Below are 24,939 nucleotides of genomic sequence, written 5' to 3'. Positions count from 1 at the left end.
TGTTTGTTGAAGAAACACAGTTGTGTTGTTTTTTAATATTAGTTTAAAAATGTATATAAATAAAGAAATAATCAAAGTTGATATTAACATTTATTTTGTTACAATTACTTTATCCAAAGTGAGCATATTTTTTGTTGCAATTTTTGTTGTATTTCTATCCCAAGTGAGCATATTTTTTGTGAAACACATTATAATTCAATTTATATTAACAAACATAACATAGGCTCAAGGCACAATGAGAAAATGACAGACATAATAAGAGTTTAAATGACAAACTAATCTAAATACGTTTTAAACAGGCAGGTCTTAATGTTCTTCTGTTCTTCTTAAATGTAGTGAGACATGGTTTGTCTGAGCTCAAAGGGGAGCAAGTTCCAAACGTTTGGTCCATGTACCGAAAAAGCCCTAAAACTGTAACATTTGAGGGGAAAACACAGCACAACTAGCAGCCTTGAGTACAGGGACATATAGAAAGATCAGCTCACTAAGGTACAAGGGCATTTCTCAAGTCAACATAAATAGATAATATATGTATTTATACCTTATTAATAGAATTGGGTAAGTTGACAATTTCAGCTTGTGGAGAAAAGGGATCCAAATTCACAGACCACTTTTTCTTCTCAGAGTTCTGTTGAACTTCAAAGTCCCTACTGAAAGAAAGTTTTGTGAAAGGAGCTTTTGCCTGTTCTAGGTCCGACTCTATGTTGTCCCTAGAGCTAGAGTTGGAAGAAAATGAACTTGCTAGTGAGGTAGAGATATCCTGGAGCGATGCTCCTTTCCCGCTGTCGAAGGAGGTATTGATTATGTTTATTGTATCATTTTGATTAAAATCTCTTCTTGGGAGATTATTGGGTACCAACTTGGTCAAATGGTCTCCATTGCTGACTAATAATTTGGTAAAATGTTCAGATTTTGGCCGATTGATTTCCTTGGGTGATAAGGATGCCACAGCATCAACTGGTTTCGTTTTTCGAATAGAGAACTCTAAAGTTGATTTGACTGGTGCATCCTGTATTGGTGCATGACTAGAAAGTGGGAAATCATCCAGAGTGTCTGGAAGTCCTAAATCATCTACTACTGCCTGTAAATGATCTGTGATGTGTCCTGAAAAAGATTCATACTGGTCTGGCAACTTGCCAATCGTAATGTCAGATGATGATTTCTCTTGTTGAATTATTTCTTCTGCTGCCTCCAGTAGGTTTAATGTACTAGGGGAGAACAATCTGGAATTTTTTGTTGACTGATCCTGGATAATCAGAAAATAATACCATTAAAATATTATTCAATTTCTTGAATTAAAAAAAGACTACAATAAAACACAAGAATTTAACAATACTCCAGTAAATGAACTAAAAAATTTGTCTAACAACATAAGCAATTATAGAAAAATTTTAATCTGTTGTTTTTGTATTTGCAATTCATATAAAAAAAAAAAGAATTCTAAACAAACTATTTTTTTTTTTACTGAAACAACTATATAAATATAAATAATTTTAAAAGTATAATTTTATGCTGTAAAAAAAAAAAAGACATTTCATATTTGTATTAAGGGTTAATAATATTTTCAAGCATTTTGCATCTGATTATTAGCTTTTGGGAACTAAAAGCAAAAAAAAAAAAACAAGAAAAAAGGTTTGAAGTAATAAAAATCATGTTTTTTTAAAATAATTTTAAAATATTTATAAAAGTGTTGTTTTATTAACCTTGAAAATATGAAATAAATCACCAATTTTGACCAATAATTTTTTTTTTCTAAGTTAAAATCACTTCCACCATCACTTTGATATTTCTAACTGAATGTAAGGTACTAATTGGTATAACTTAGATATCATATGAAATACAGACGTTAATTCAAAAAAGAAGAAGATTACATCCTACAAATGTTCCTAGGTCAATCTAGTCATGCATGTTAACCACCTATAACTTAAATTCTACAACCTATTCCATACTCTAATAGCACTAGGGAAGAAGGAGCAGTTGTACAGATTAGTCCTAGCATATGGAACGAGGAACGTGTCTTTCTGAGTATTTTATTAGGTTTTGTTTTTTGTATTTGAAGATTTTGGTTCAATGTTTTATGTATAATTGCTACTTTAGAGTCTTCTATCCTGAAGGATTTCAATAGCAAAGTAAAAATTCTCTGGGAAGATTTAAGCACATAGCTCATAATGTTTCCAGCTGCACATTATGGACTTCATTCCTTTCACTAAGCCAAGAGTAAAACAGCAAGCAGCAGATGAAGCAATGTTCTTCTGTAGCTTTCTACCTACCATGTGACTAGGTTTACACTCGGTCCATTCCCTACCATGGCTGACTAGGGAGGACAAAACTACCTCAAGGCTTTTAACTTTGACCTCCAATGCTAGCACAGCATAATGTAGAGCTGATAGCTGTTAATTTAGTCATCAAGTTTGAGCAGTTACATCTAGCTGATGGCATTGTTAGGCTTTACTAATTTAAATACATTTGTAATATTCTAAGATGGATCCAGCCACTAACAAATGCAATAAAACAACAAGGGAGGAAACATGAAGACGCATTTTCAGTCATTTCAATTGAAGACTATTGGCATATAAAATTAAAGAAATATATATATAAATTGATACTGAATATCATATCATATTTATAAATATATAATTGTAAGAAAAATTAATACCAAAGACCTTTTCTATATATCAATTAAGAAATGTATGACCCATTGATGCTAATAGTTTGTAAAATGATAAGTCTCTAATAATCCAATTGTAAACATCTACTCTCTTTTCACAATTAAAATTGTTACCTAGTTACCATTATATACAGTGCAATGCCTTTGCACTAAGTATCACATTTCATTTCTCCCTATCTTCTATTTGAGTACTGTGTTACTAAGTTATTAGATTTGACACATTTCATAGAATTTCATTAGAAAATTTAACGAGATCAATTAAATTTTAATTTAATATTGAGATTGTACTGTTAAAGCAGTTGTTTTGAATACATTTATAAAACCCAGATTAGAGAATATTATTATGAGGATGAAAATGAAGCTTTAAAAATAATTTACCCTTTTTGCATCCTCCTTCATTTTCTCAGACTCTTCTTCAATATTCCTTTGTGCTAAACTTAGTTTACTGTCTAGGTGGTTGACAGGAAGCAGATTTTCTTGATCAAGACTGAGATTTCTTGAGGCAGCTGTTGAAGTTTTGGGAGCTGATGATAAGTAAGATTTTAAAAGACTTGATCTGGAGGACATTTTGTCAGAATCGGAGTCTGATGCCCCTGAGGTTGTCATTGATGAGTGCCTTTGTTTTTTAACTGGTGCGTCTGAAACAACAAATAATATCAGATAATAGCAAGGAGAAAAATTTCACCAATAAAAATTAATTAAACATTATGATTTTAAATATTTACTGAAAAAGAAATATAAAATAATATTTAAAATTATGAAACAATTAAAAAGAGCTCTAATGAAACAATAATTTAAGTTTAAATATAAGTGTATAATATTCCATTCTGTACAAAATGTTTGTAAAATGTTTTACATGTTTCGGATGTTCCTTCAGAGTTGAAGATAATTACTTCCTAGTCCTAACCTCCCGCAGGACGACGGGGGATGGGAGCGGGCAGGGTTTGAACCCTGGACCATCGATAAATCTGAACGACAGTCCAGCGCGCAAACCGCACGACCAGGCAGCCATCCAATAAACATCAGTATATGCTTTAGAAATCTTTTAATTAAAAATGGTATTTTAAATCACACTTTATAAATGCATAATTTTAAAATATATACAAAATAAATATCTTCAAAAAGAAAAAGCACAAAGAACCAAAAGATTTAAGGACATTTAATTCTAAGATGTATAAATATAAAATTAAGATAAATACTAAATATTTGATCTATACAGTAATTGTGTAACCACAAAGCTCTGTTATTGTAAAACAAAAGTTACCTGTCTGAGGCTCTACAATGACTTGAGCTGAAGCCTTTATCTCCCCAGCTACATTGCGTGCACAGACTGTATACTCAGCATCATCATTCATTGTTGCATAATCAATAGTAAGGATGTAATCCCGATTGCCAAATTTTTCTGGAGAGCAGATGCAACATAAAATGTTAAACTGAAGAGACTTGTAGTAGAGTTTTAATTCTATTTTTATAAAGAGTCTACATTTGCTGTACCCCCATTTTTTCTTTGAAATAAAACTTCTCATGTCTCATAACATTGTTCAAACTCATCAAAATCTTTTTTTTATACTTACCTAGCCTACATGTCTTTGAACTTTTAAGCAATGTTCCATCCTTATACCAGCTTATCCTTGGAGGAGGGTAACCTTTGACCTTGACTCTAAATTTAACACTCTGACCTTCAGTAACTTCCACATCCTTTAACCCTTTGATAAATTCTGGTTTCTTTAAATCATGCTTATTACCTAAGTAAACATAATTAAAGGGGAAAAAAAAGGTATTTACAAAATGTTATACAGATTTGACTAAGAGGCTATATTAAATAGTCATAGCATGCTATTTTAATCAACTTAAATGTTTTATAACTTCAAAACTTCAAGAAAGCCTAATGTTTGACAAAATAGTGGAAACAAAAAGATTAGAAATCAGCCTAGTAAAGGTACAAAAGTATCAAAATGGTGGAATGCTGATCATTTAAACTGAATTCTATTCATTCTTCAGTCTTCTCCTTATGTATCCTTTTATAAATGCTTTTTTTTTCATTACAAAAAAAAAAGTGAATTCAAAGTTGTTAAGCTTTTTTCCTGATAATTTGAATGAAAACATAAAAAATGTGTCATGTACAATACTTTTTTTTATCAGTCCATAACAAGCCAGTGGCAAATCTTTCAACAAGTACTTATCAGTCCATTTCTAGCATAGCACACTAGCATAGCATACTGGCCTAGTCTAGGCATGGGTGTGCCTAGTGAGGGACAAAGACTGGCTCAATTCCAAGCCCTCAGGTTTGAAGACTTCACTAACAAGGGAAGCAACTATCTAGGGCAGGGGTTCTCAACCTGTGGGTCACGACCCCCTTGGGGGTCGATTGACGATTTGCCAGGGGTTGCTTAAGACCATCAAAAATAAGGATTGTTATTGTCTTTTCTTCTATTGCTGTGTGTGTCTGGGGGGGTCACAGCAGAGTGGGAGATTGTAAAAAGGGTCGCCGAGCTTAAAAGGTTGAGAACCGCTGATCTAGGGTATCTGCATTCTTCTTTTATGGCCATTGTTGAAGTTTGATGTAAGCCTCTTTGAATCTGAGTCCACTCCAATGTCTCTTCAAATTAAGTGGACTCCAATATATTTCAGACTACATAAGTAAGGAATTATAAAATATCTTCATTATTTCTAATTAATTTAAAAATAATGAACTTTTGGAATATTATTATTATTATTTATTATTCAATTTAATGATAATAAATGCAACAGATAATTACTTTTAACAGTGACCACTAGATATTGTGTGGCTTTCCCCTTTTCATTCAAAGCAATACACATGTACTGTCCAGCCATTGCTTTACTGATGTTGTAAAGTGTGATATTATATTTATCTCCACTGTTTGAGATTTCCACATCCTCAGACTCTTCAAACTCTTCAACTTCTTCTCCTTCTCTGTACCAGAAAACATCTGAGTTAAAAAGATAGGAAAATAATTAGGCCTATTAATTCCAAAAAAAAAAAAAAACATTAAAGAGTATCATTTAAATAAATTATATTTATATACAAGAATCATTTTATTAGATTTGTTACAAAAGATTAAAATCAAAGATTGATATAATAAATTCTAACAAGTTTTAATGTCTTAAGATTTTATTTTTTTTTCAATTCCAGCCAGACTACATATAGATAAAGAAAGCTAGACCTGCTTGTGATTATTATGAAGTTAAGATATATCAAACTATCAATGTGTTTTAAAGACAAGTAAAAAATTGTTTTATTTTAGAGAGTAAATATAAGAAGTAGTTTACACCATGATGCTTTAGTAAATTAAATTCATTTTGTTTTATAAACAAAGAAGTAATATTTGCTTTAACTGCTGAACTGATCAATAAAGACTACACATGTGTCATACAATTTAAAAAAATGTACATAAAAAAAATTCTTTTAATGAAACACAAATTGAATATATTAAAATTTCTCAGAAACTGTTAAAAAAAATGTGAACTAGAATACTTTCATTTATTAGAAAGCTGTTACAGGAAAACAAACAAAATAATAATGTACCATTAATTAAAATACTACAAACCTTATCAAACTATAAAGCAAATTTATCTATGCCCCCCCAAAAAACAACAGGTAATGACAACATTTCTTAGCTATGAGAATGTACATTAAATGTATACTTACCAACGGGTTGTGTGCCTGTAACTCTACAGGAAAATTTGACAGGTTCTCCTTCTTGAATAGTTACACTTTCAGGGGGCACAACAAATTTTGGATCGTCATTATCTGCAGGTATGAGATCTTGGAGGAACTTCAATTCCTGTTTGGTTGGAGCAATTAGAGGACCATCTACACGAGTTGAAGGGCCATCTAAAAAATCTATTATTAAAAAGAAATAACAATTTTTAAAAATATAAGCACACAAGAAAAAATATTCCATAATTGTTTTTTTCTTTTTTATGAATTAATCAACTCCAATCAAAACACTATAAAGTAGAATATTACATATCTTAACAAAAATAATACAGGAATCAAGACACATTGTAAATTATGAAAGACTACAATACAGATAAGGAGGCAGAGTTGGAATTGAAAGATCATTGAAATACAGATTGAAGAGGAATAGATTAATGACATACACAGAAAACAAATTATTAATTCAAATTCTGTACATTTTTTTTAAAGCTACTTTGCATATCAATATTTGAAAAGCTGTTTGTGCTCTTTTGAGAAAGAAGTCATCTATGTCACATTTCCAAATATGTACTGTCTTGATTCCTAAATCTGCATGACAACCCTTGAATCCCAAATTTTATATAGTGAGCATAAAACTAAATTAAATTTTTTATATCCTTAGATAAAACAGCAAATAATAAGTACATTTGTCTTCTCCATCTCACCAAAATATCACTTTCATTAGATTTATGAACAGAATTAAAGTTATCACTTATCCCCCTTCCTTTTCCAACATTTTCAATAAGAAAAACTCATGATAAAAACCTTGAGCATTGTCATCATACAGCCTCAGAGGTGATCTCAACTTCACACTGAAATCAGAGTCATCACTTGTGTTGCCAGATCTGTACTTGTTTCGTTGGCTGGAGATCCTAGCCAGTTCCTTAGAGGTGTTTGCATAGTATGTATTCTCTTCATCATCAGATCCATCCAGGTCAGAAGGACTGAATAGATCAGGCTCTGACATATACTCAATATTCCTGACAGAAATTAACAGTAGTATTTTTAATTTCCTCATTTAAGTACTAATATTTACAATGGCATTACAATACCAAAAAAATGTGTTCATTCATATCTTTGTGTTAACATGTAGTTTGATAATATAAATATATATCTATATATGGAAGTGTGGTGGCCAATTATAAAATCTGTGGCTTCTGAACAGAGGGGCTTTGAGTTCAAATCCTGGTGAAAACTAGAATTGTCAAATTTGGGATTTTTAGGATGCCTTTGAATCCCCACCATCCAATAACCTGGCATATGTTGGGGAAGTAAAGGTGGTTGGTCATTGTGCTAGAAACATGACACCCTGTTAACCATCAGCCCTGAAAACAGATAAGCTTTACAGATGACAAAATCTAGAAAGAGTATTATTAGTATTAAAGTTTTATCTAAGTAATCTATTTAGAAATGTCTAGAGTCTAGAACATATATATTTTTTTCTTTTTTTTTTGTCTAACCTGCTAGCAATCTTGGGCATGTAACTGATCTCTGGCCTTGGGATGGTTTTGTTGACTTGTCTTCCCATGCTGTCATTTTGATTGCTTCCCTAATAGGATATCAGAAAGAATTAATGCCTTTTAGGTCAAAACCAATAGTTTTAAAAAAGCATCACCAATAAATAAATGTGATCAATTTGAACTACAGAATGATTCTTATTGTACACTATCAAGTAATTATTACCTATTCTGTAAAGTTCTTAAGAAAATGTGTTTTTTTTGTAATGAAGTATTGAGAAGTACTGAGAAGTGTACTGATGTTGCTTTCTACGGTGCCTTTTTCATGTAATTTACTGTCATGCTTATTTTTCAGTGGACAATATTATAACTATATTTTTTGTTGTTGTATTACTGAGTAATTTGTTAAAAAATTGATTGGATTTTTGTTATGTAAACATCAGTATTTAGCTCAGTTATGTACACAGGCTAGCAAACTACAGCCAGTGGACCATTTCTAGCTCCTTGTGTCATGTTATCTGTAACGTCAGGTTTAATTGTTTTATTTAGGTTAAAAAAATTTTTTGGAGCGGGGAGGGGTGTTTAGCATGAGTTTCTTTATTGCATTCATACAAGCAAAAAACAAAATAACTGACTTCCTGATCAAATACTGTAAAAAAAAAAAATCTATTTCAAACATAGGAAATATTGATGGCAACATTGCACTGTTTTTGATAGACATTTTTTGTTCTCAGATTAGCATCCTGTTTTACCTTAAATATCCAATTAGATCTCCATTTCTTTTCCTCATCTTCCTCCTGCTCTAGCTCCTCTTCAGTTTCCTCTGGAATAATTTCAAGATTCATTGACAAGAGATCTGGATCAATTTCATTGGAGAAGAAGTCAATGTTCTCAAACTGGGAGAAGTCTGTCTCTGTATTGTGGACTTTATCAAAAACAGAGTACCTGGTCAGGAACTCTTCCCTGGTTTCATTGTGGTCAATCTTTGACTGGGCAAGTGGCTCCTCTCTCACCTCACAGAGCTGTGAGTCATCAAACTCAACAGCTTCTACCTTGGGCCGGACAGCAGTTTGGGTTTTACGCACAAACTCTTTCAGCTCCTCAAAATCTTTCTCGATGTCAACTTCATCGTGTTGATTATTATTGTCTGTCTCATCCAAAGCATCATTTTCATCAGGTTTGTCAACAGAATGAAAGTTATCTTGTGAACTGTTTTTATTGTTTAGTAACTGGACATTGTCATGGACAGTTTGTGAATCATTTGTAAGATCTGTTTTATGTACAAGGGAGTTTCTCACTGGCAGGATTGCCTTCTCAGAGTTGTGGTAGCCATTCACAAGACTGTCAGTGATGAGGCTGCCAGTGCCACTGATGCTATTATGTTCAAGGTGTTCATGACTATTTATATGATTTGAATTTCCAATTATTTTCCAATGAGAGCTTACTTCATCGGCTAGGCCACTAACCTCCCGGCGATGATTTTCCAATAGCTGAAACAACAATAACATGTTTTACTTATGAGATTTTTAAAAATAATAACCAAATATAAAACATAAAGATTCCAAAAAACAAACAAAGTTTTCCTCTAAACATTCTGCAATAATATGAAGATATGACACTTTAAATATCAATGACTATTTCATAATAAACGTTTTCTACTTAAATGTATAGTGTTCAAGTATATTAGACCTTAACTGTTTATTGACTTTCGGAAATACTAGCACTATAATGAAACTATATCAATGTTTCTGTTGTTTAGAAAAAAGAATTGTGTTCTTGGTAGAGCCTTGAAATGACATATTTTCAATTTAACAAAAACATGTCTGCCCTGAATTAAACATTGCTACTTGAAAAGTCAGGGGAAACAATTCTACCTAGAAAATAGTGGGTAAATGTAACTCTCCTAGTTTCCTACCTTGGTAACAACAGCCTGAGCTTTGAGATCTTCAAATGAGTTTGTGTCGTTAATTGCTTCATCAGAGAGAGAGGATAGATCAGAAACAGCCTCCTCTGATGTCTAGAGAAATAAAACAATGTTTACATATAAATTATCAAATTCTATACTCTAAGCCATTCTTATATAAATAAATATATAAATATATATATAAAATATATGAACTGAGATGCCATTATTTAAGCAAGCTACATTTTCACAAGAGAGTAAATACTGTAGATAATTTTGAATTATATCAAGGGAAAACACAAGCGACATTGTTGTGTTACAAATCTAAGTATGAGCAGACAGTCAGGAAACAGTGAAGCAACTGAAACTGTCTGAACACACTGTGAGACATGATTTCCATGACTATAATTCTACTCAAAGGTACCATGAACTGAGCACACAGAAAAGGTCTTCAGAAGCAAGGAGTTCCACAGTCTTTTACTAAGGTGGCTCTGACAAAAACATAGATTAGCACATGAACCCTGAAGTGTAAAAGACTTACCAGATCTAAAGTTTCACCAATCAGATCTTCTATAAACTTAGAAACATCTTGCTTGACTCGCTGCACAGTTGTTTCTAATGCTGCATTGGGATCAAAACCTGAACAGTATTTTAAAAAGTGGCACCATAAACAATTGTATGGAAAGTATCACAGAATAATTATATCATAATACAAATAACACATAAACACAAAAGAACATACAAACATATTCAGTGACCAGTACAATAATTTAAGGCAATGAGTAGTTTCTAGATGTTTAATGCCTTTGTTTGTTAACTGGACTTTTAAATGTCATCAATAGCATGGATTTTCAAGTGATCTTCAGACCGCCAATGTTCCTCTAAAATCTTGTAGCTTAGCAAGCAAAATATTTAGCTCAGTTCACAATCCATAGCAAGACATACAAAAGCACAATGTCTCAAAAACAATTTTCTTAGGTTTTTATACCAAATTAAAATTTTGATAATGATATATCAAAATACATAAACTATTTCTTTTGTCTTGACCTACATTTCCACCTGCTGAAATAAAAATATTCATGCTATTTCTGCACCTATGCTTTTATTAAACCACTGGGAACCCTACCAAAAAACAGGTAAGTAATTGCAGATCTAGTTTTCAATGCCTTCTAGACTGGTCTTACACTGAAAGACTGATAGTGATAATAGTGTAATTTATAGGACAAATATTTGTATATGGAGAGGTAAAACCTAAGACAAACAAAGAGTAGATATTTTCAATGGATAATGGTAAAATCATAAGAAACTATCTTGTGGCCAGGAAGTCTTTGTATTAACTCTTCATCTCTGTTATCTATCCTATTTTTTGAAACATAGCAAAATGTACGAAATGTACAAAATCCTTTTTAAAAAAGTAAAGCATATCTAAAGGGGAAGACCTTGTAAACTATATCTGTCAATAATGTACAAGTTATTTCCCTTATTTGACATCAAAATAAATAATTAATTGACTAATTGTTTTTTGTTTTTTTATTGATACATTTTTAGTTAGCTACAATAAATAATTGTTTAAGGTATCAACTTGATCAGAGGATACATGAGGGAAAAATAGTGTAAAAAATTATTTAATGGGTCTAAACCCAACAAATTTAGTTATTTCTGTGAATACTGCAGGATTAGTTTTCTTGTTGGTATCAAACAAAATAATAAATTACCAGTTAATAATTGACTAATTGTTACTTTTAAAAAATTCATTCATGTCTTGTCTATGCCAATGTATAATTGTGTGAAGTATATATATACATAACAATTTTAACTTTTTGTGGTGCTTATGAATGTAGAACCAAACATGTGACAAGTGAGTTAAGAAATTCAACCATCTTTATGTTTCTGATATGTCATTTCAATTTCATGTTGAGTGCCCTTAGTTAATATAATTATTAGTAAGGTAACACTACTTTCTTTAGCAAAGACTTGATTTACTGCTTGCAACATTTAGTGTACATAAATGTACATTTGTTTTGAAAATAAATACATGATAAAAAATGAAAACTTACTTTCATGAGCAAGAGTTAGTCTTTGTGTAAAACTTTTCAGTAGTTCTTTGACTTTGTCTCTAAATATCAGCATCACCTCCCCATCTGGTGGGAACACAAGATAACAAGATGCTAAACAATTACACTTTGAGAACTTGTCCACAAAGACTAAAATAGAAATGCTACTATATAGAACATAAATATAATCTGCTAAATCAAAACTCAAATGTGACTAAAATGTTGCATGCTTTCGTATTGAGCTAAATATTTTGTAAATGAGTTATAAAAAAAACACATCATAATCAAGCAAATATCAGTGATAACAATGCAGTTATTTTTTTAAAACCTCTATATAAGAACACAGCAAAGTATTCGATCAAGGCATCAAAATGAATTTGAAAAAAAAAAAATTGCCGCTCATTGGCAAGTAAAAACATTTTAAGAGTATCTTCTTATCTTATATAATACAGACGTTACTTCAAAAAAGAAGATGATTACGTCCTACGCGTCATGCATTTAGTCATGCATATTAACCAATGACTTAAATTTTAATATTACTTTTAGATCTAACTGATTTCTGAAATGAATCTCTAATAGCCAGAAATTGTAATGAACATAGGCTAAACTAAAATAATCCAAGCTAGTTCCATGATGTCAGATAGTTTGATTTTATGAAAACAATACAAACTGCAATACCAACTGTAAGCTTATTTGGTACAATGCAGTTCTATCACTACTTGACTGTACAATTGGCAAATATGCAAGAATGATGATCTATTATGGATTCTATTTCTAGTGTGCTCAGCTATCAGTTTATTATCAAACATTATCAATGAACCAAATCAAATGAACCCAATGCAAGTGGACTCTAAATGAATAAAACAATGACCTTATTTTGAAGGCTCTTTTTGTATTGTACTAAAGTTGTTGTTTGCATTATTTACAAAAATTAAATAGATGTAGGGAAAGGAATGGGAAAAAAAAAAGGGGGGGGGGGATTGACAGTTAAAAAACTATAAAACAATAATGGAAATGAATTTAGTCCAAATTTTAACTATGAATAGTCTTCTCACTTTGAGTGATGGATACAGAGAATTAAAATGGAATTCATTTCAAACTGCTGTAGCCAAAGAGAAAGATCATTGATTGTGTTTGAATGAACTAAGCAGCATGCCTTGAAGACCTAGTGACTTACAGGCAGGTGATGTGAAGCAGGAAGCTAATCCATCCTTGTCATGGATTGTCTGATGGAGCTCTACCAGAAGATGGTCAAATTTGACCCTGAACTTGAACTCTTCTGCCCTCTTGGCACTTTCAAGAGCTTCTCTGTAGAGAACTGAAATACAAATACAAGGACATGAATAACAAACAGAAAGTACATAGTTATTTAAACATTTATTTCAATGGTAAAATCACAGGACAGTTATAGTAATAGAGGTCCAGGGAACTTGCAAAGACAATCCTACAGGGCTTGGAAGTTTATGAGCTGTAAAAGAAAGTGAAGAGGATATGCATATGAGATACAAGATTGGAAGGAGTGTATTCTTTGCAGTTTCGCTGCCATCCTACATACAGAGAGTTGCAATAAAAAAAAAACAAGTGTGATTTGAGAAATAAGGAAGCTAAGTAAAAAAAAAAAAAAAAAAAGTAAGGTTATCTCTCTTTTATAGTTTACTATATAAGCTCCTCCTTCTTTGTCCAAATACAATCTCAAAGTCCGATCTTCACTTTGTAATACCCATTACATTCAATGCAAAGGTAGGCTAGGCCTAGGTCTAAGTTGTCTGCTCTTGTTTCCTAAGTTTTATTTATTTATTGGTTAGTATTGTGGAAATCTTTGCCCCCATGGCCTGAACTATCCACACTGACGGCTCTGCACCATGAGAAGCGATCATGAGTTAGTTTCTCCCAGTCATGGGTGTCGATTTCACATTTCTTGAGAATATCTCTATTTCTTGTGTTGACACCCTTGAGATACCTTCCATTGCACAACTTTTTTTTCTTTATGTGAAGCTATGTAATAGTTTACAATACTAAATACTTCGAGGGGAAAAGAAAGAGAAATATACTCTAACTTGGTTCATGTATAAATCAAGTTAATTAGATAATTAACTTGTATTATTTTAGTGGAGTTCCTTGATAATTCATGCCGCGCCCCCCGCTCTTTGTTCAGATTGCATTTGGAAAGAAAGAACATTAAAATAGTATGTGTCTGAATAAGCCACTGGAATAAGAAGTGTGCTTTTGTCTAAGTCACCTTCTGAGAATGTGATCACATTATAAAGACATCCAGTATAACAGTTTGACATTTTGAGGTTAAGAGGTCCTCTTGTGCTTATTAAAATAGGCCCATAACACTTAGCTGGTGATAACAACAACAAAAAACTATTTATCTGCCATGATATTGATTTTGTGTATATCGGGTTGTGATAAGTATGTCTCCACTATTGACATGTGTATCTCCACTTATCCAATACACTTCTTATCACTATACACTCGATGTGTGTCATCTTAGTGTACACAGTGGCTGTGAAAAGTTTGTCCCATAAATGTCTAGATCTGCACTTCTGGTCTAACCAGAAAAAGAAACTATAATAGGCCTAGTTCATGGAAGATCCGCCTCTGATACTTGCTTCCAAAATGGCAGAGCATCCGCGACGTTAGTTCCCCCCCCCCCCGGCTCCAAAAGGAGACGACAATTCAGATTTTTTAAAAATTAAAACCTCCGCTTTTTACACAAGACAACTGTCAACAAGTTCGACAAAAGTTTCTTGGACTGACTTGGAGCTCCGGATCAAATAAAAGATGACTTGATTGTCAATGAGTGCAAACTTGTCTTGTGTTTTTTATTTTTATTTTGAGACGCCAGTGAAGCAATCAAACATGCCCTGCCAAGACTATGGCCTAGCTAAGAACTGATTACTAGGAATACCGACGTTTTGTCGCTTCAATCGAGTTAATTACGCTTTGTGCCCAGAGTAAAAATCCTAAGTTATTTAAAGCTGAAACATTGAAAGATGTAGGTACGTAATAAGTAATATTAAAATTTTAGATCCAGACTAATGTAACTTTGATGAGTTAAATTGTTTTTTCTTTGGAAATGAAAAACAACAAGACGAGCAACTAACTCACTTTGACACGTAATTTACTAATGATAACATTCAAAATTGAGTTGAATCACGATACATTTCAGAACTATTCATCTGCAATACTTTGTGATCATTTTTTTAATTTTAATATTAGTTTATTTTTAGCAATCACAACTCTAATCTTGTATAAAGTTTGTTTTCAGACTGATGTTCTACTTAATTGAGGACTTAAATAATAAATGTACTGACTAAAAAAACTAATTGAAAGTAATGACAAAAAAAATTGTTATTTGTTACAGAATCATTCTTATGATGAGACTTCCTATCTACTACAATACTTTTGAACTTTCAACTGTCCTCAAAAGTCTCCATCATGTAATGTATTCATAGTTAAACCTCTCACTTTGATTATACCCCCCCCCTCCCCAATTTTTAGTCTAAATTCATTCGAGGTAAAGAGCAATGAGCAATACAATTATTCAACGTTGCAGTGGGCAAACAAACCGGAAGGACGGAGAAGGGCGGTAAAAACCTTAAGTGCACTGCACACGTTTTTTGCTTTGAGACTTACGGTGCAATCATCAAAGCATGTTTTACATTTCTTACAAGGAGAAAAACAACGAATCAGTTGACAAGTGTAACAAAAAAAAAAAAGTAAAAGACTACGAAAAAAAAAAAGGAGGGGAGGTGAATGGTTGTAATGCAACAAGGAGCAGACGACGAGGACAATTATTTGGCGAGTGTTGCCAGGATTTTGTTGGATTTCCAGGGCAAATAAGAGATGACTGGACTAGCAGTGAGTGCACAAGTCTGCTCGTGTTAGTTAGACGTGTGGAAAGTTAAGGTGCAACACTCCCTCCTCCCGCCCAACCTGCCCAATGATCTTTGAGGAAATCCAACAGCTGGTTGTAATGCTTTGGTCAGCTGTTAGCGGATACAAGTGAAAAAGTTCTAAGCTTAAGGTTCTCAACTTTCTGTGAGGCATCCAGCATTTTTTTTTCTAAGCAACCCTTGACAAGACCCCCCCCCCCCTAATTCTTTGAAACAGAGCGACAGAAGCCGTGCAGGGTAGTGACACGATGGTTTGCAATAACTGCTTTAAAATGGTGTACATTGTTTTATGTCACATCTTCCCCTCTCTCCCCAACTTAGTGGCACTCCGAGTTATGTTTCTCCCTCCATTATATGTCTCTAGTAGTCTCTACCAATTTCTGTTCTTTCTCTGTCTGTTCTTAACAGGTTCTTTGTCAGTTCCAGTATCGTTCTATTTTTTATCCTTCTCTCTCTCTCTCTCTCTCTCACACACACACACACACACGAGATTAATCTCTTCCAGACATCGGACCAAATACAAAATACGCAGAAGTCAATGTCTCTCATTATAATAGAATCAAACTTTTTTCCCAGTACGAGGCTAAAATCAAATTTGCATACAACCTCCAATTTTTAAATATTGTACTTAATAAGCTAACACTAATCAATTTAAATATGTCTACCTAGTCGACAGGAACTACGGGTACGAAAAAAAAATTAAGCTATTCTCAGTAAAAACTGCAAAAGGATTCTAACATAGCGAGTGTGTCGTCATGTCTTCCTATCCCCCCCCCCCCCTTTTCAATTCTAGCACATATCCTCAATCTGAGTAAATTTTGGCTCATGTTATTTGGTGCTGCTGGCGACTGACTTTACACTATGTTCTGTTTTTTTTTTAATACTGAAGCGAAAAGTATTATGTTTTTATACCATTGCAATTTACGTTGTCATTGTTTGTTTGTATGTATATTCGGGGTGAAGAGTGGAAAACTGGTTAGCCTACTAGAGCAGCACCTAATGCCTACTGTAAGCTAGGCTTTAAATAATACTGCTGAAGAATGTAGGACGAAATAACAATCTCTGTTCTAATGTAGAGTGACAAACCAATCAAGACGCGTTAGGCGTAGTATCTGTTCACGCTATTTAGAAAAAATCTATTTCATGGACCAATACTTATTTAATATATGGCCTAAAGAAGCTTAGATATGAAGACGAGGGGAAGTCAATGAAGTAGATTTCTGAATTCATTTATATAACCAGAGTACTTCAACTCTACCATACGACTTGACCAAATAATTTAAGATTTAACTAAAGTACTAGGTATTATGTACATTAACACTTGTTTTTTAAACTACAGCCTTGCCAGGTAAAGAACATACACACGAGCAAACGTGTATAGATTTTCTACAAACAAATGATTAAGGTTTATAGACGCTATGCACTACAGTTCCTTATATTTCTCGCTTGGTTGTTCTATAGTGAAGGGTCTAAACAATGTTTGTGTATTTATTTTTGTTTAGAAGTCGTGTGGTGGCACCTAGATCTAGATGACTAGTGCGACTTCGAGAGACTCAGGCGAACGGAACACGATCCTGGGGAGTTTGTCGCATAACATTTGATCACTGGATTGCACTGATGGGTTTTTAGGATTTTCTTACAAACGACTATCCAAGATAACTCTGTAAAGTGCTACTTATTCCAACGTGATAAGTTTGGAAAAAATAGCGCCCAATTCCTTTTGTATCGGAGGCCTCCAGACATTGAGACAACAGTCTATCCGGCATTCAATCATTCACTGATACACGCCGCCTGTGTTGGTGGCATTGAAAATGCAGATATATCAGAGTTATGACCAGATTTAAACTCGTTTTATTTTTTGTTTTTACAATACCTCTATTCAAGTCAGAACTTGAATCAGGAGGGTGGACACGGGTCTCAAAAACGGCTCAAGCAATTTTTCTAGAAATTTAACAGTTGATGTTAATGGTTGCTGAGAAAAGAATTACTAGCTCGTTGGCCACATGGGGAAAAGTCTAGTTTGACCGTTATAATTTTTCAAAGTAAAAAAGAAATAAATTTAAATTTGGCTAGAGAACTAGGTCTAGATCTAGATCCAACAGCAGTTTGAAAGGACTATCGCGTTCTTGAAACGACTATCGCGTACGGGAGTTTCCGAATGTAAGGCATTATTATTAGTTTAATCAATTATGTGCATCGTCTTCTAAGTCTAGATCTAAAGGTCTATCATTGGAATATTATAATGTGTAGTAGATTGTAGATGTTTACATTCGATTAACCAGCATTTTATTGAGGGGGGAAGTGGGATGGGGCTGGTTAAAAAATGTTCCATTGATTTTTCAACTAACATTCATTAGCTATAAAGAGAAAAACAATCCTTCTTAAAGTCGTATAAAGGAGGTATTGTCTTTAAAAAAAAACAACTGGATCTATAGGCTTATCATTAAAATGAGTAAATTTAGATCTTCGCTTAACCAGGATTTTATTCGTGAGGAGAGGGAATTGATGCGGAGTAAAAATGTTTAATATTTTAAAATCTATCATTCAAAATGTTATCGGATTCGTAAAGGAGGAATTGTCTTTAACAAAATATTTTTTTAAATGTTACTTGTTGATGCTCACATTTGCTATAAGACCTTCCTACTAAGTACAACGCCAGGATGATAAATACGAGAAGCAGACCTACACAATTCTACTGGTCGAAGCCCCGAAGACGGTAAACAATTGAGTGGACTAGAAGGAACTGTGCGACCCGTAGTAGTTGTCAAACTTCAAAGTGGTTTGGTTACAATACACCTAGAAATAATATTTAATATATCCACTCGTTTTGGACACATATTTCATCCCTTTAGCTCTTACCTTCTGTGTCTTTGTCCTTGCGTCTGTTACGCTCAGCGCCCAATTCTGGAGTCTTATGTCTTGGTTCTCTTCCGGCAGATGAGCTCCGATGCCTCCTCCGGACGTCGCCGTTCTGTTCGGTACCAACTGCGGCAGACACCCGGGACTCGCGCGCTACGTCTGTGCCGGTGGCGCTATCCAAGTAGGTCGGCTTCCCTAGGTCTGTGGTTTGAGTGGCAACAGGGGTCACGGACCGGGTTTGCTGGCCTTGGCCCACAAGGCTCTCAAGAGAGACAGCTCTTGAGACGGGCTGATCTTGTCTAGCTTGCCGATGGTCAAGTTCTGATGGTGGAAACCAATAAAAACATGTTATTCCAATCTTTAAACTGATAGTTTCAATTATATTAGTCCGAAGCGTATTTAAGACTAGAAAAATGTGTGACATTAATAGGGTCCAATGGACTAGACATATAATCAAAAGTAAAACCAGAGCGAACGAAGGACAGAGTGTTATACAAAACTATTGAAGTGTTTTTGTTATTTCCTTGCAACTTTAAACATTGACTTTGCCGTATTGCTGGTTATTTGCCAAAAAAGATAAGAATTCTGATTGAAAAAAAAATTCATCCTAAAAAAAACAAATTGACGAAATAAAAGATCAGGAGCGTTATCCTCTGAAGGGTTTCAGAAAGATCAGACATTTTCCCTTCTCAACCCGTAGCATTAAAATGTCATTAAATTGCGTTTTTATTTACAGAGCTAATTCAGTAAATATAAAAATCCAAAACAAATATTGAAAACTAGCCCACATCCATTTCCCGCTTGCCTTTCCCTCTTACATGTAGAAAAAAAGGTAATCGCTAATGAAAAAAATATGTTAATATTAGAAGACTGTTCACATTACGTAAAAGGAAATTGTATTTCAACCTGGTTTTGAATGCTGTGTGTAAGATAAAATATCCGGTATTTGAACAAGTATCTTATACTGAGAAAAAATCATAAGAGAAGTCTTTACAACGTGTTGCCCCTCTGCTTTGTGACATCTTTATGTTTGGGCGGAGATGGAGGAAGAGAAAACTTTTCATTTCATTTCATTCTGACCCTACAAGCTTTTGTATAGTGATCATACATTTCTAACTACAATCTCAGACTATACAAAATTTAAACTACATATAATAGTAAATAGCACATATAATTAAATACAAGTGGTAAAACGAACAGTTGAGTGTCTGAAGTTCGAATCTAGTTCGGGATATTACAGCGTCTTCAAGTCCACCCAGCTCTGACTACCTTAGAAAGAGTCCATTAAGGAATCGGAGTACATTGCATCCATTTGACCACTGAGTGGGTGCGTTGACCGGAAGCTCCTAAACCTTAGTCCTTTCTGAAGGTTCCTGTATGGCATCGACCATTACTGGGTAGGGTCATGCCATGATAGGAGAGTATCTTCCCTTCAGGCATACGTCAGTCACCTGACAACCAGACGTTAGAGAAAGTAAAGCGGTCGTTATTGCTGAGTGCACGACATCATTGTAAACTGTTGGCTAAAGAACGAGTTGGGCTCTACATTTATTATCCGTCTGCGCCATAAACAGTCAAGTCTCAAATGGAAGTGTTGTATAGACATTAAAGGAAATAAGAAAAGTAAATAGACAAATGCAAGGATTTTGACTGATAGAGAAACATTCCGACCAACAAATCAAAGCGTGAGCAGCTAGACAAATGTTGTTATAAAATTTAGGCAATTGTCAATTTAAATAGCTTACAGGCTCTGACGCTTGCAATCACATTTACAAGCACAAAACAAAATCATTCTCTGTCGCCAAAAAATCTACCCACGTCAATCTAAGATACTCCCCGGCGATACATGATCTTACAGCGCGCAAGACAAAGACAGGGAAGAGAGAGAGAGAGAGAGAGAGAGAGAGAGACTAAGACCTAATAACCTAAGCAGGCTGCTTATAGTTATTATCACATCAACGGACGTCACAAGTCATTGTATCAGGGTAAATAAGCAATTCGTCCAGATACCTAATACACAGCCCTTTGACATGAAGATAATTGCGACTCAAGAACAAAAATGGGACAACGGATGAAATTGACATGACCGCTTTGTTTATAAACACTCGCTACTTTTTTTTAAAGCAACACTAATTAGTTATTTTTTATTCTTTGTTTCATAAAAATGTGCAAACAAACAAAATGATAATTTTAAATATAATATAATGGGAACACTATTATTAAAAATAAAAAATATAGCTCTTTTTGTCTCGAAAGGCACTATTATTAATTATATTGCTAAATAAGTATTATAATTTAAAAAAAAAAAAGAAAATGATGATCCATTACAAAAAAAAAAAAAGTGAGATTGTAGAAACATTCCAGATAGTGGTTATATCTCTGAATTTCGCACATAAGATCGTGCTTCACGACTACACATTTTTTTTATTTCAGAAAGATCATTTCACTACTTATTGAATTAATAAAATATTTTTATTAACAGTTAGACAGTGTTCTCTCTGTGGGACTCGGGAAAAATAACAATTATATTTTATTTTTTACAAAGCTTATATCAACTCGGTCTGTATGGCCAAAAGTTTGTACACGTTATTTCTCTAACACCCAATCTCGGATCAAGCTGAAATTTTGCAAAATTATTTATTTTACCTGACAACACAAGAATTAATTTAAAAAAAAATATATAACCAATCAGATAATTAAGAATTTGTAATAATTTAAACAAAAGAAAGAATATGTACTTGACTGAGGTGGTATAAGACGAATTAGTCTCCTTTATTTATCGTCATCTGAGTCTTAGTGAACACAACACGATAAATAGGACAAGACAATAGAAACAATAGATAACTATACAATCTTTCATTTTAAATTTTCCCACTTTTTTATTTTCTTTATTGTTTGCCTACATCTGTTACAAATTTAATTACACGACTGATCCAAACTATTTGATACAAAAGATTTGATGTTGTTTTTTTTTTTGTTTTGTTTTTTAAGTATTTTTTATGTTTTTTCTTGTTTTTATTACTGAGTATCAGTAATTCCTCTTTTGCATATGGCCTCCCCCATGCAAAGATAAGAATTTTTTGTTCACTATATTTTTTCAACATAAAGTAGGAATTGATATTCAGATTTTTATACCACTTGTTTTCTTGTTCATTTTCAAAAATGTGCCATTGTATTCAAACGGGGCACAAGAGGGGGGGGGGGGGCAAAAATCGTTCTCCTAAATATTAAAAATTAAAGTTGAGTACAATTACACTTTCCCTTTCCGCCCAACGTATTTCCCATTATTTACTTCTCGACACTGACCAGTGACATTGCATAAGTGCTAGCATACCTGGCCAGGAACAATGCCGGTAATGTCCTGAAACAAAAAAAATCTTTTATTGACTTGGACCTGATGAAACAACATCCAAACTGGCATGTGGTTATTGAAAAGCCGTGGATGTTATTTGCACTTTTCGGCCTGACTTTTAACTCAACAAAAGTCAACAAAAATTTGCGGACGTTTCTTTCCTCAAAACTCATAAAGTGGCATTTCAGGTTTGGGTTCGAAACAGACATTTTAAACGATATAGAACAAACTCTAGGGTAAAGTGAAAAAAGTTAACAGATGCCAACTGAACATAAAGGCTCAATTTGTGAAGAGTTTGGAGGCACTTAAGCCGTGACTTATAGAACTAGTTTATTTTTCTGTGGAAAGGTGGTTATAAGCGTGAATAGTCAATTATGGTTTGTTTATAGAGCCATTTTACAGAGCGTGCTTTATTGTGTGACATTGTGTAGGGTCAAAGAAAGAAAGTCGGGGGGAAAAAATCACATTTTATACCACTGACCTATGTATGTAGCAGAAAGTTCACTTTCAAGAACTGTTTTCAAACTTAAACCTTAACTATTTATCTGTTTCTTGACGATGAAACCAATATATATACATAGAAACACAGGCTTTTGAATTGCAGAAAACAAAAAGTCATTTATCACCACGTAGGGTTTTTTATTTTATTAAATATTAATAATAAGGCTTGTCTTCGAGTCCGAAGATTAATGAGGAATGCAGTATTTCCCGTGGCTAGCAGTCGTAGCTGTGACCGACATATTTTGCCACATCTAGTGGGGCATAACCATTGTCCGCCGGTGGTCAATTTAGAACGTCCTGTGCAGTCATTACGTTAATCAATTGAGTTCGCATTGATACCGACGCACAAGTCACAGTTCGAGTAATAAAGACCTTGGCAAAAAAAAACAATTATTTAATTATTGCTATTAGGCCTACATAATTATCCTCTCTTTTGAAGTAACGTCTGTAGTTTATAAGATAAAAAGACCGGAATTCCGGGCTATCGGTTATAGACTAGTGACTGTTAAAAAAACTAAACTTTTTAACAAATCGGGTAAACCCATTTTCACAGCGCCTATATTAACATACACCTAAACAGACGGTCAACTAACGGAAAAGGGGGGGGGGAGAAATGTGCATCTCCAAGTTCCTGGATTTGGTTGTCTCGAATAGTTCTGGGGCGAAATGAATTATTTACACCAGAGTTCCCCCCTGTGTGTAAAGAAGTTAATTGAACTATGCTGATTGGAGCACTGCGCTTCTCTGCCACGCTGGCTATGCTCACGCTGCTAACAAGATGGCCGTGGTCACGTTCCTAGCAGGTCGCAGTGTACAGGACAGACAGTGGGTCGAGAAGATCATCCGTGGAATTGTCAATTTAACGAGTCCAGAGGGTGAAACGAGACTCTTATTCACACACACGCCATTCCCAGACCCGAGTATCAATATAAATCTGGGCCTTGGAAGACTGGAAGTAACTTGAGGTATGAGGGGAGAATATTCCAGCTGGTATGAAGTGATTTCCCCTTAACCCCCCCCCCTTTTTTTTTTCTTTTAAATAAATAATTCAAATAGTCAAGAACCGAAGGCAATATTTTCGTATTTGAGCTCCTTTATTTGAATGTATAGACTACGGAGTATGCAGTGAGAAAGACTACTTGGCTTATAGACTACTTGGCTTATATGTGCTCGAAATAAAGAAATAACATTTGAGGCAGTGCCGACGCCTTCATCACTTCACCAGGAAGTCAGTGTGGTGTTACCTATCTTGATGATATAATTACTTGCTATCCATAATTTGATAAACACCCCCCCCCCATACTTAGCTAAAGGCGCCCACTTGGCGCCACTGATATGACCGCTTCAAGTCACCTTCTAAACTACGTAATGAAGATAACTGACTCAAGTGATATCGCAAGAACAACAGACAACGAGTTATTAGATATTCCGGACTATTTATTTAAATATTTCGACCAGGGAAAAGAGATAGGCGCAATAACACAAAAGTGATAGTGTTTGCTTTACATGCTACGGATGTCCCTTCAGATTTAACGATTATTACATCCTAACCCAAACCTCCCTCAGGACGACGGGGGATGGCAGCGGTCAGGGTTAGAGCGCATAACACATGACCAGGCAGCCCATCCATTAGAGCTAATGTTCCTATTGGAATACATAGGTAAAGATGCGGTACTTAAGTTACAAATGAAGTGTGGAAAAAGAAATGTCACCACTATTAAGACAAGCCTCGTTTAGGACAACAACCATTGACCTTCGACTCAACAGCACCGCCTAACAGCAAACATAGGGACCAGGCTGACTCTCACCCGACCCTTCCTCCTCCCTCCCTCCAACCCCCCTCCTTTTCCAAAAAAAAAATATTTCTGATCGGTTTGACCTTGCATTGGCCACTCGTTACGATCGGAAGAGGACAACATATCATTCGTTATGTTATTCTAAGTCAATTTGTTTTGTTTCTTGTACAACTTTCTCATTTTCCTGTAGAAATAAAGATGATTACGTCCTTACCCGAAAGTGTGTGTGGGGGGGGGGGGGGATGGCGGTGGGCATGGTTCGAGCCTGGCACCAATGTGAGGATAGTCCGAAGAGCACAGAACACGAGACCAGGATCCAAAGACTCATACAGCAAACAGTATAATACCGTTTACAAAATTACAAGATATATATATATATATATATAATATGTAGGCTATGTCCCGAATAATAATCAAAACCGTTTGACCAATCTTGATAAATTTTGGCACAATAGTAGTGTATGTCAAATGTTCCTCCAACAGCCGGAGGGCACTAAAAATAGTCAAAAAAGTACCTAATTGTAGCTCCAATTAAAAAACAAAACCCGTTTTCACAGTATTTTATATTAGCTATGAGTATGTCTCCTGAACGGGTAAATCCATTTTCACACTCCAGTTTTAATTTCGTGGCAAAATTTTTAAATGTGAAGGGAGCATTCTCCATGTTTGCCATAGATCTAAATTCAATCCGGTATATCAGTAATACCCAAACACAGGCCTGCAGAC

At 34.2% G+C, this 24,939-nt stretch overlaps 1 protein-coding gene across 9 annotated transcripts in view; it reads right to left on the bottom strand.

The window, feature by feature from the left end:
- LOC106070904 (uncharacterized) overlaps positions 1-24,939 on the bottom strand; it is a 101,165-nt gene that overhangs the window by 8,102 nt on the left and 68,124 nt on the right. For all 9 annotated transcript variants that reach the window (XM_056013551.1, XM_056013559.1, XM_056013558.1 and 6 more), the window contains 14 exons: positions 18,565-18,885; positions 12,981-13,121; positions 11,807-11,890; positions 10,291-10,388; positions 9,762-9,863; positions 8,599-9,336; positions 7,850-7,938; positions 7,155-7,369; positions 6,339-6,533; positions 5,428-5,619; positions 4,243-4,413; positions 3,933-4,070; positions 3,047-3,306; positions 542-1,246 (listed from right to left, as the gene is read on the bottom strand). In XM_056013551.1, coding sequence (XP_055869526.1) covers positions 542-1,246; positions 3,047-3,306; positions 3,933-4,070; positions 4,243-4,413; positions 5,428-5,619; positions 6,339-6,533; positions 7,155-7,369; positions 7,850-7,938; positions 8,599-9,336; positions 9,762-9,863; positions 10,291-10,388; positions 11,807-11,890; positions 12,981-13,121; positions 18,565-18,885 — 3,449 coding nt within the window. The remainder of the gene's footprint in view (positions 1-541; positions 1,247-3,046; positions 3,307-3,932; positions 4,071-4,242; positions 4,414-5,427; positions 5,620-6,338; positions 6,534-7,154; positions 7,370-7,849; positions 7,939-8,598; positions 9,337-9,761; positions 9,864-10,290; positions 10,389-11,806; positions 11,891-12,980; positions 13,122-18,564; positions 18,886-24,939) is intronic.

The sequence above is a fragment of the Biomphalaria glabrata genome, chromosome 16, assembly GCF_947242115.1.
Source record: "Biomphalaria glabrata chromosome 16, xgBioGlab47.1, whole genome shotgun sequence".
NCBI classification, from domain to species: Eukaryota; Metazoa; Mollusca; class Gastropoda; family Planorbidae; genus Biomphalaria; species Biomphalaria glabrata.
The sequence above is the reverse complement of the archived record's forward strand: the minus strand, read 5'-3'. Positions and strand labels throughout refer to the sequence as shown.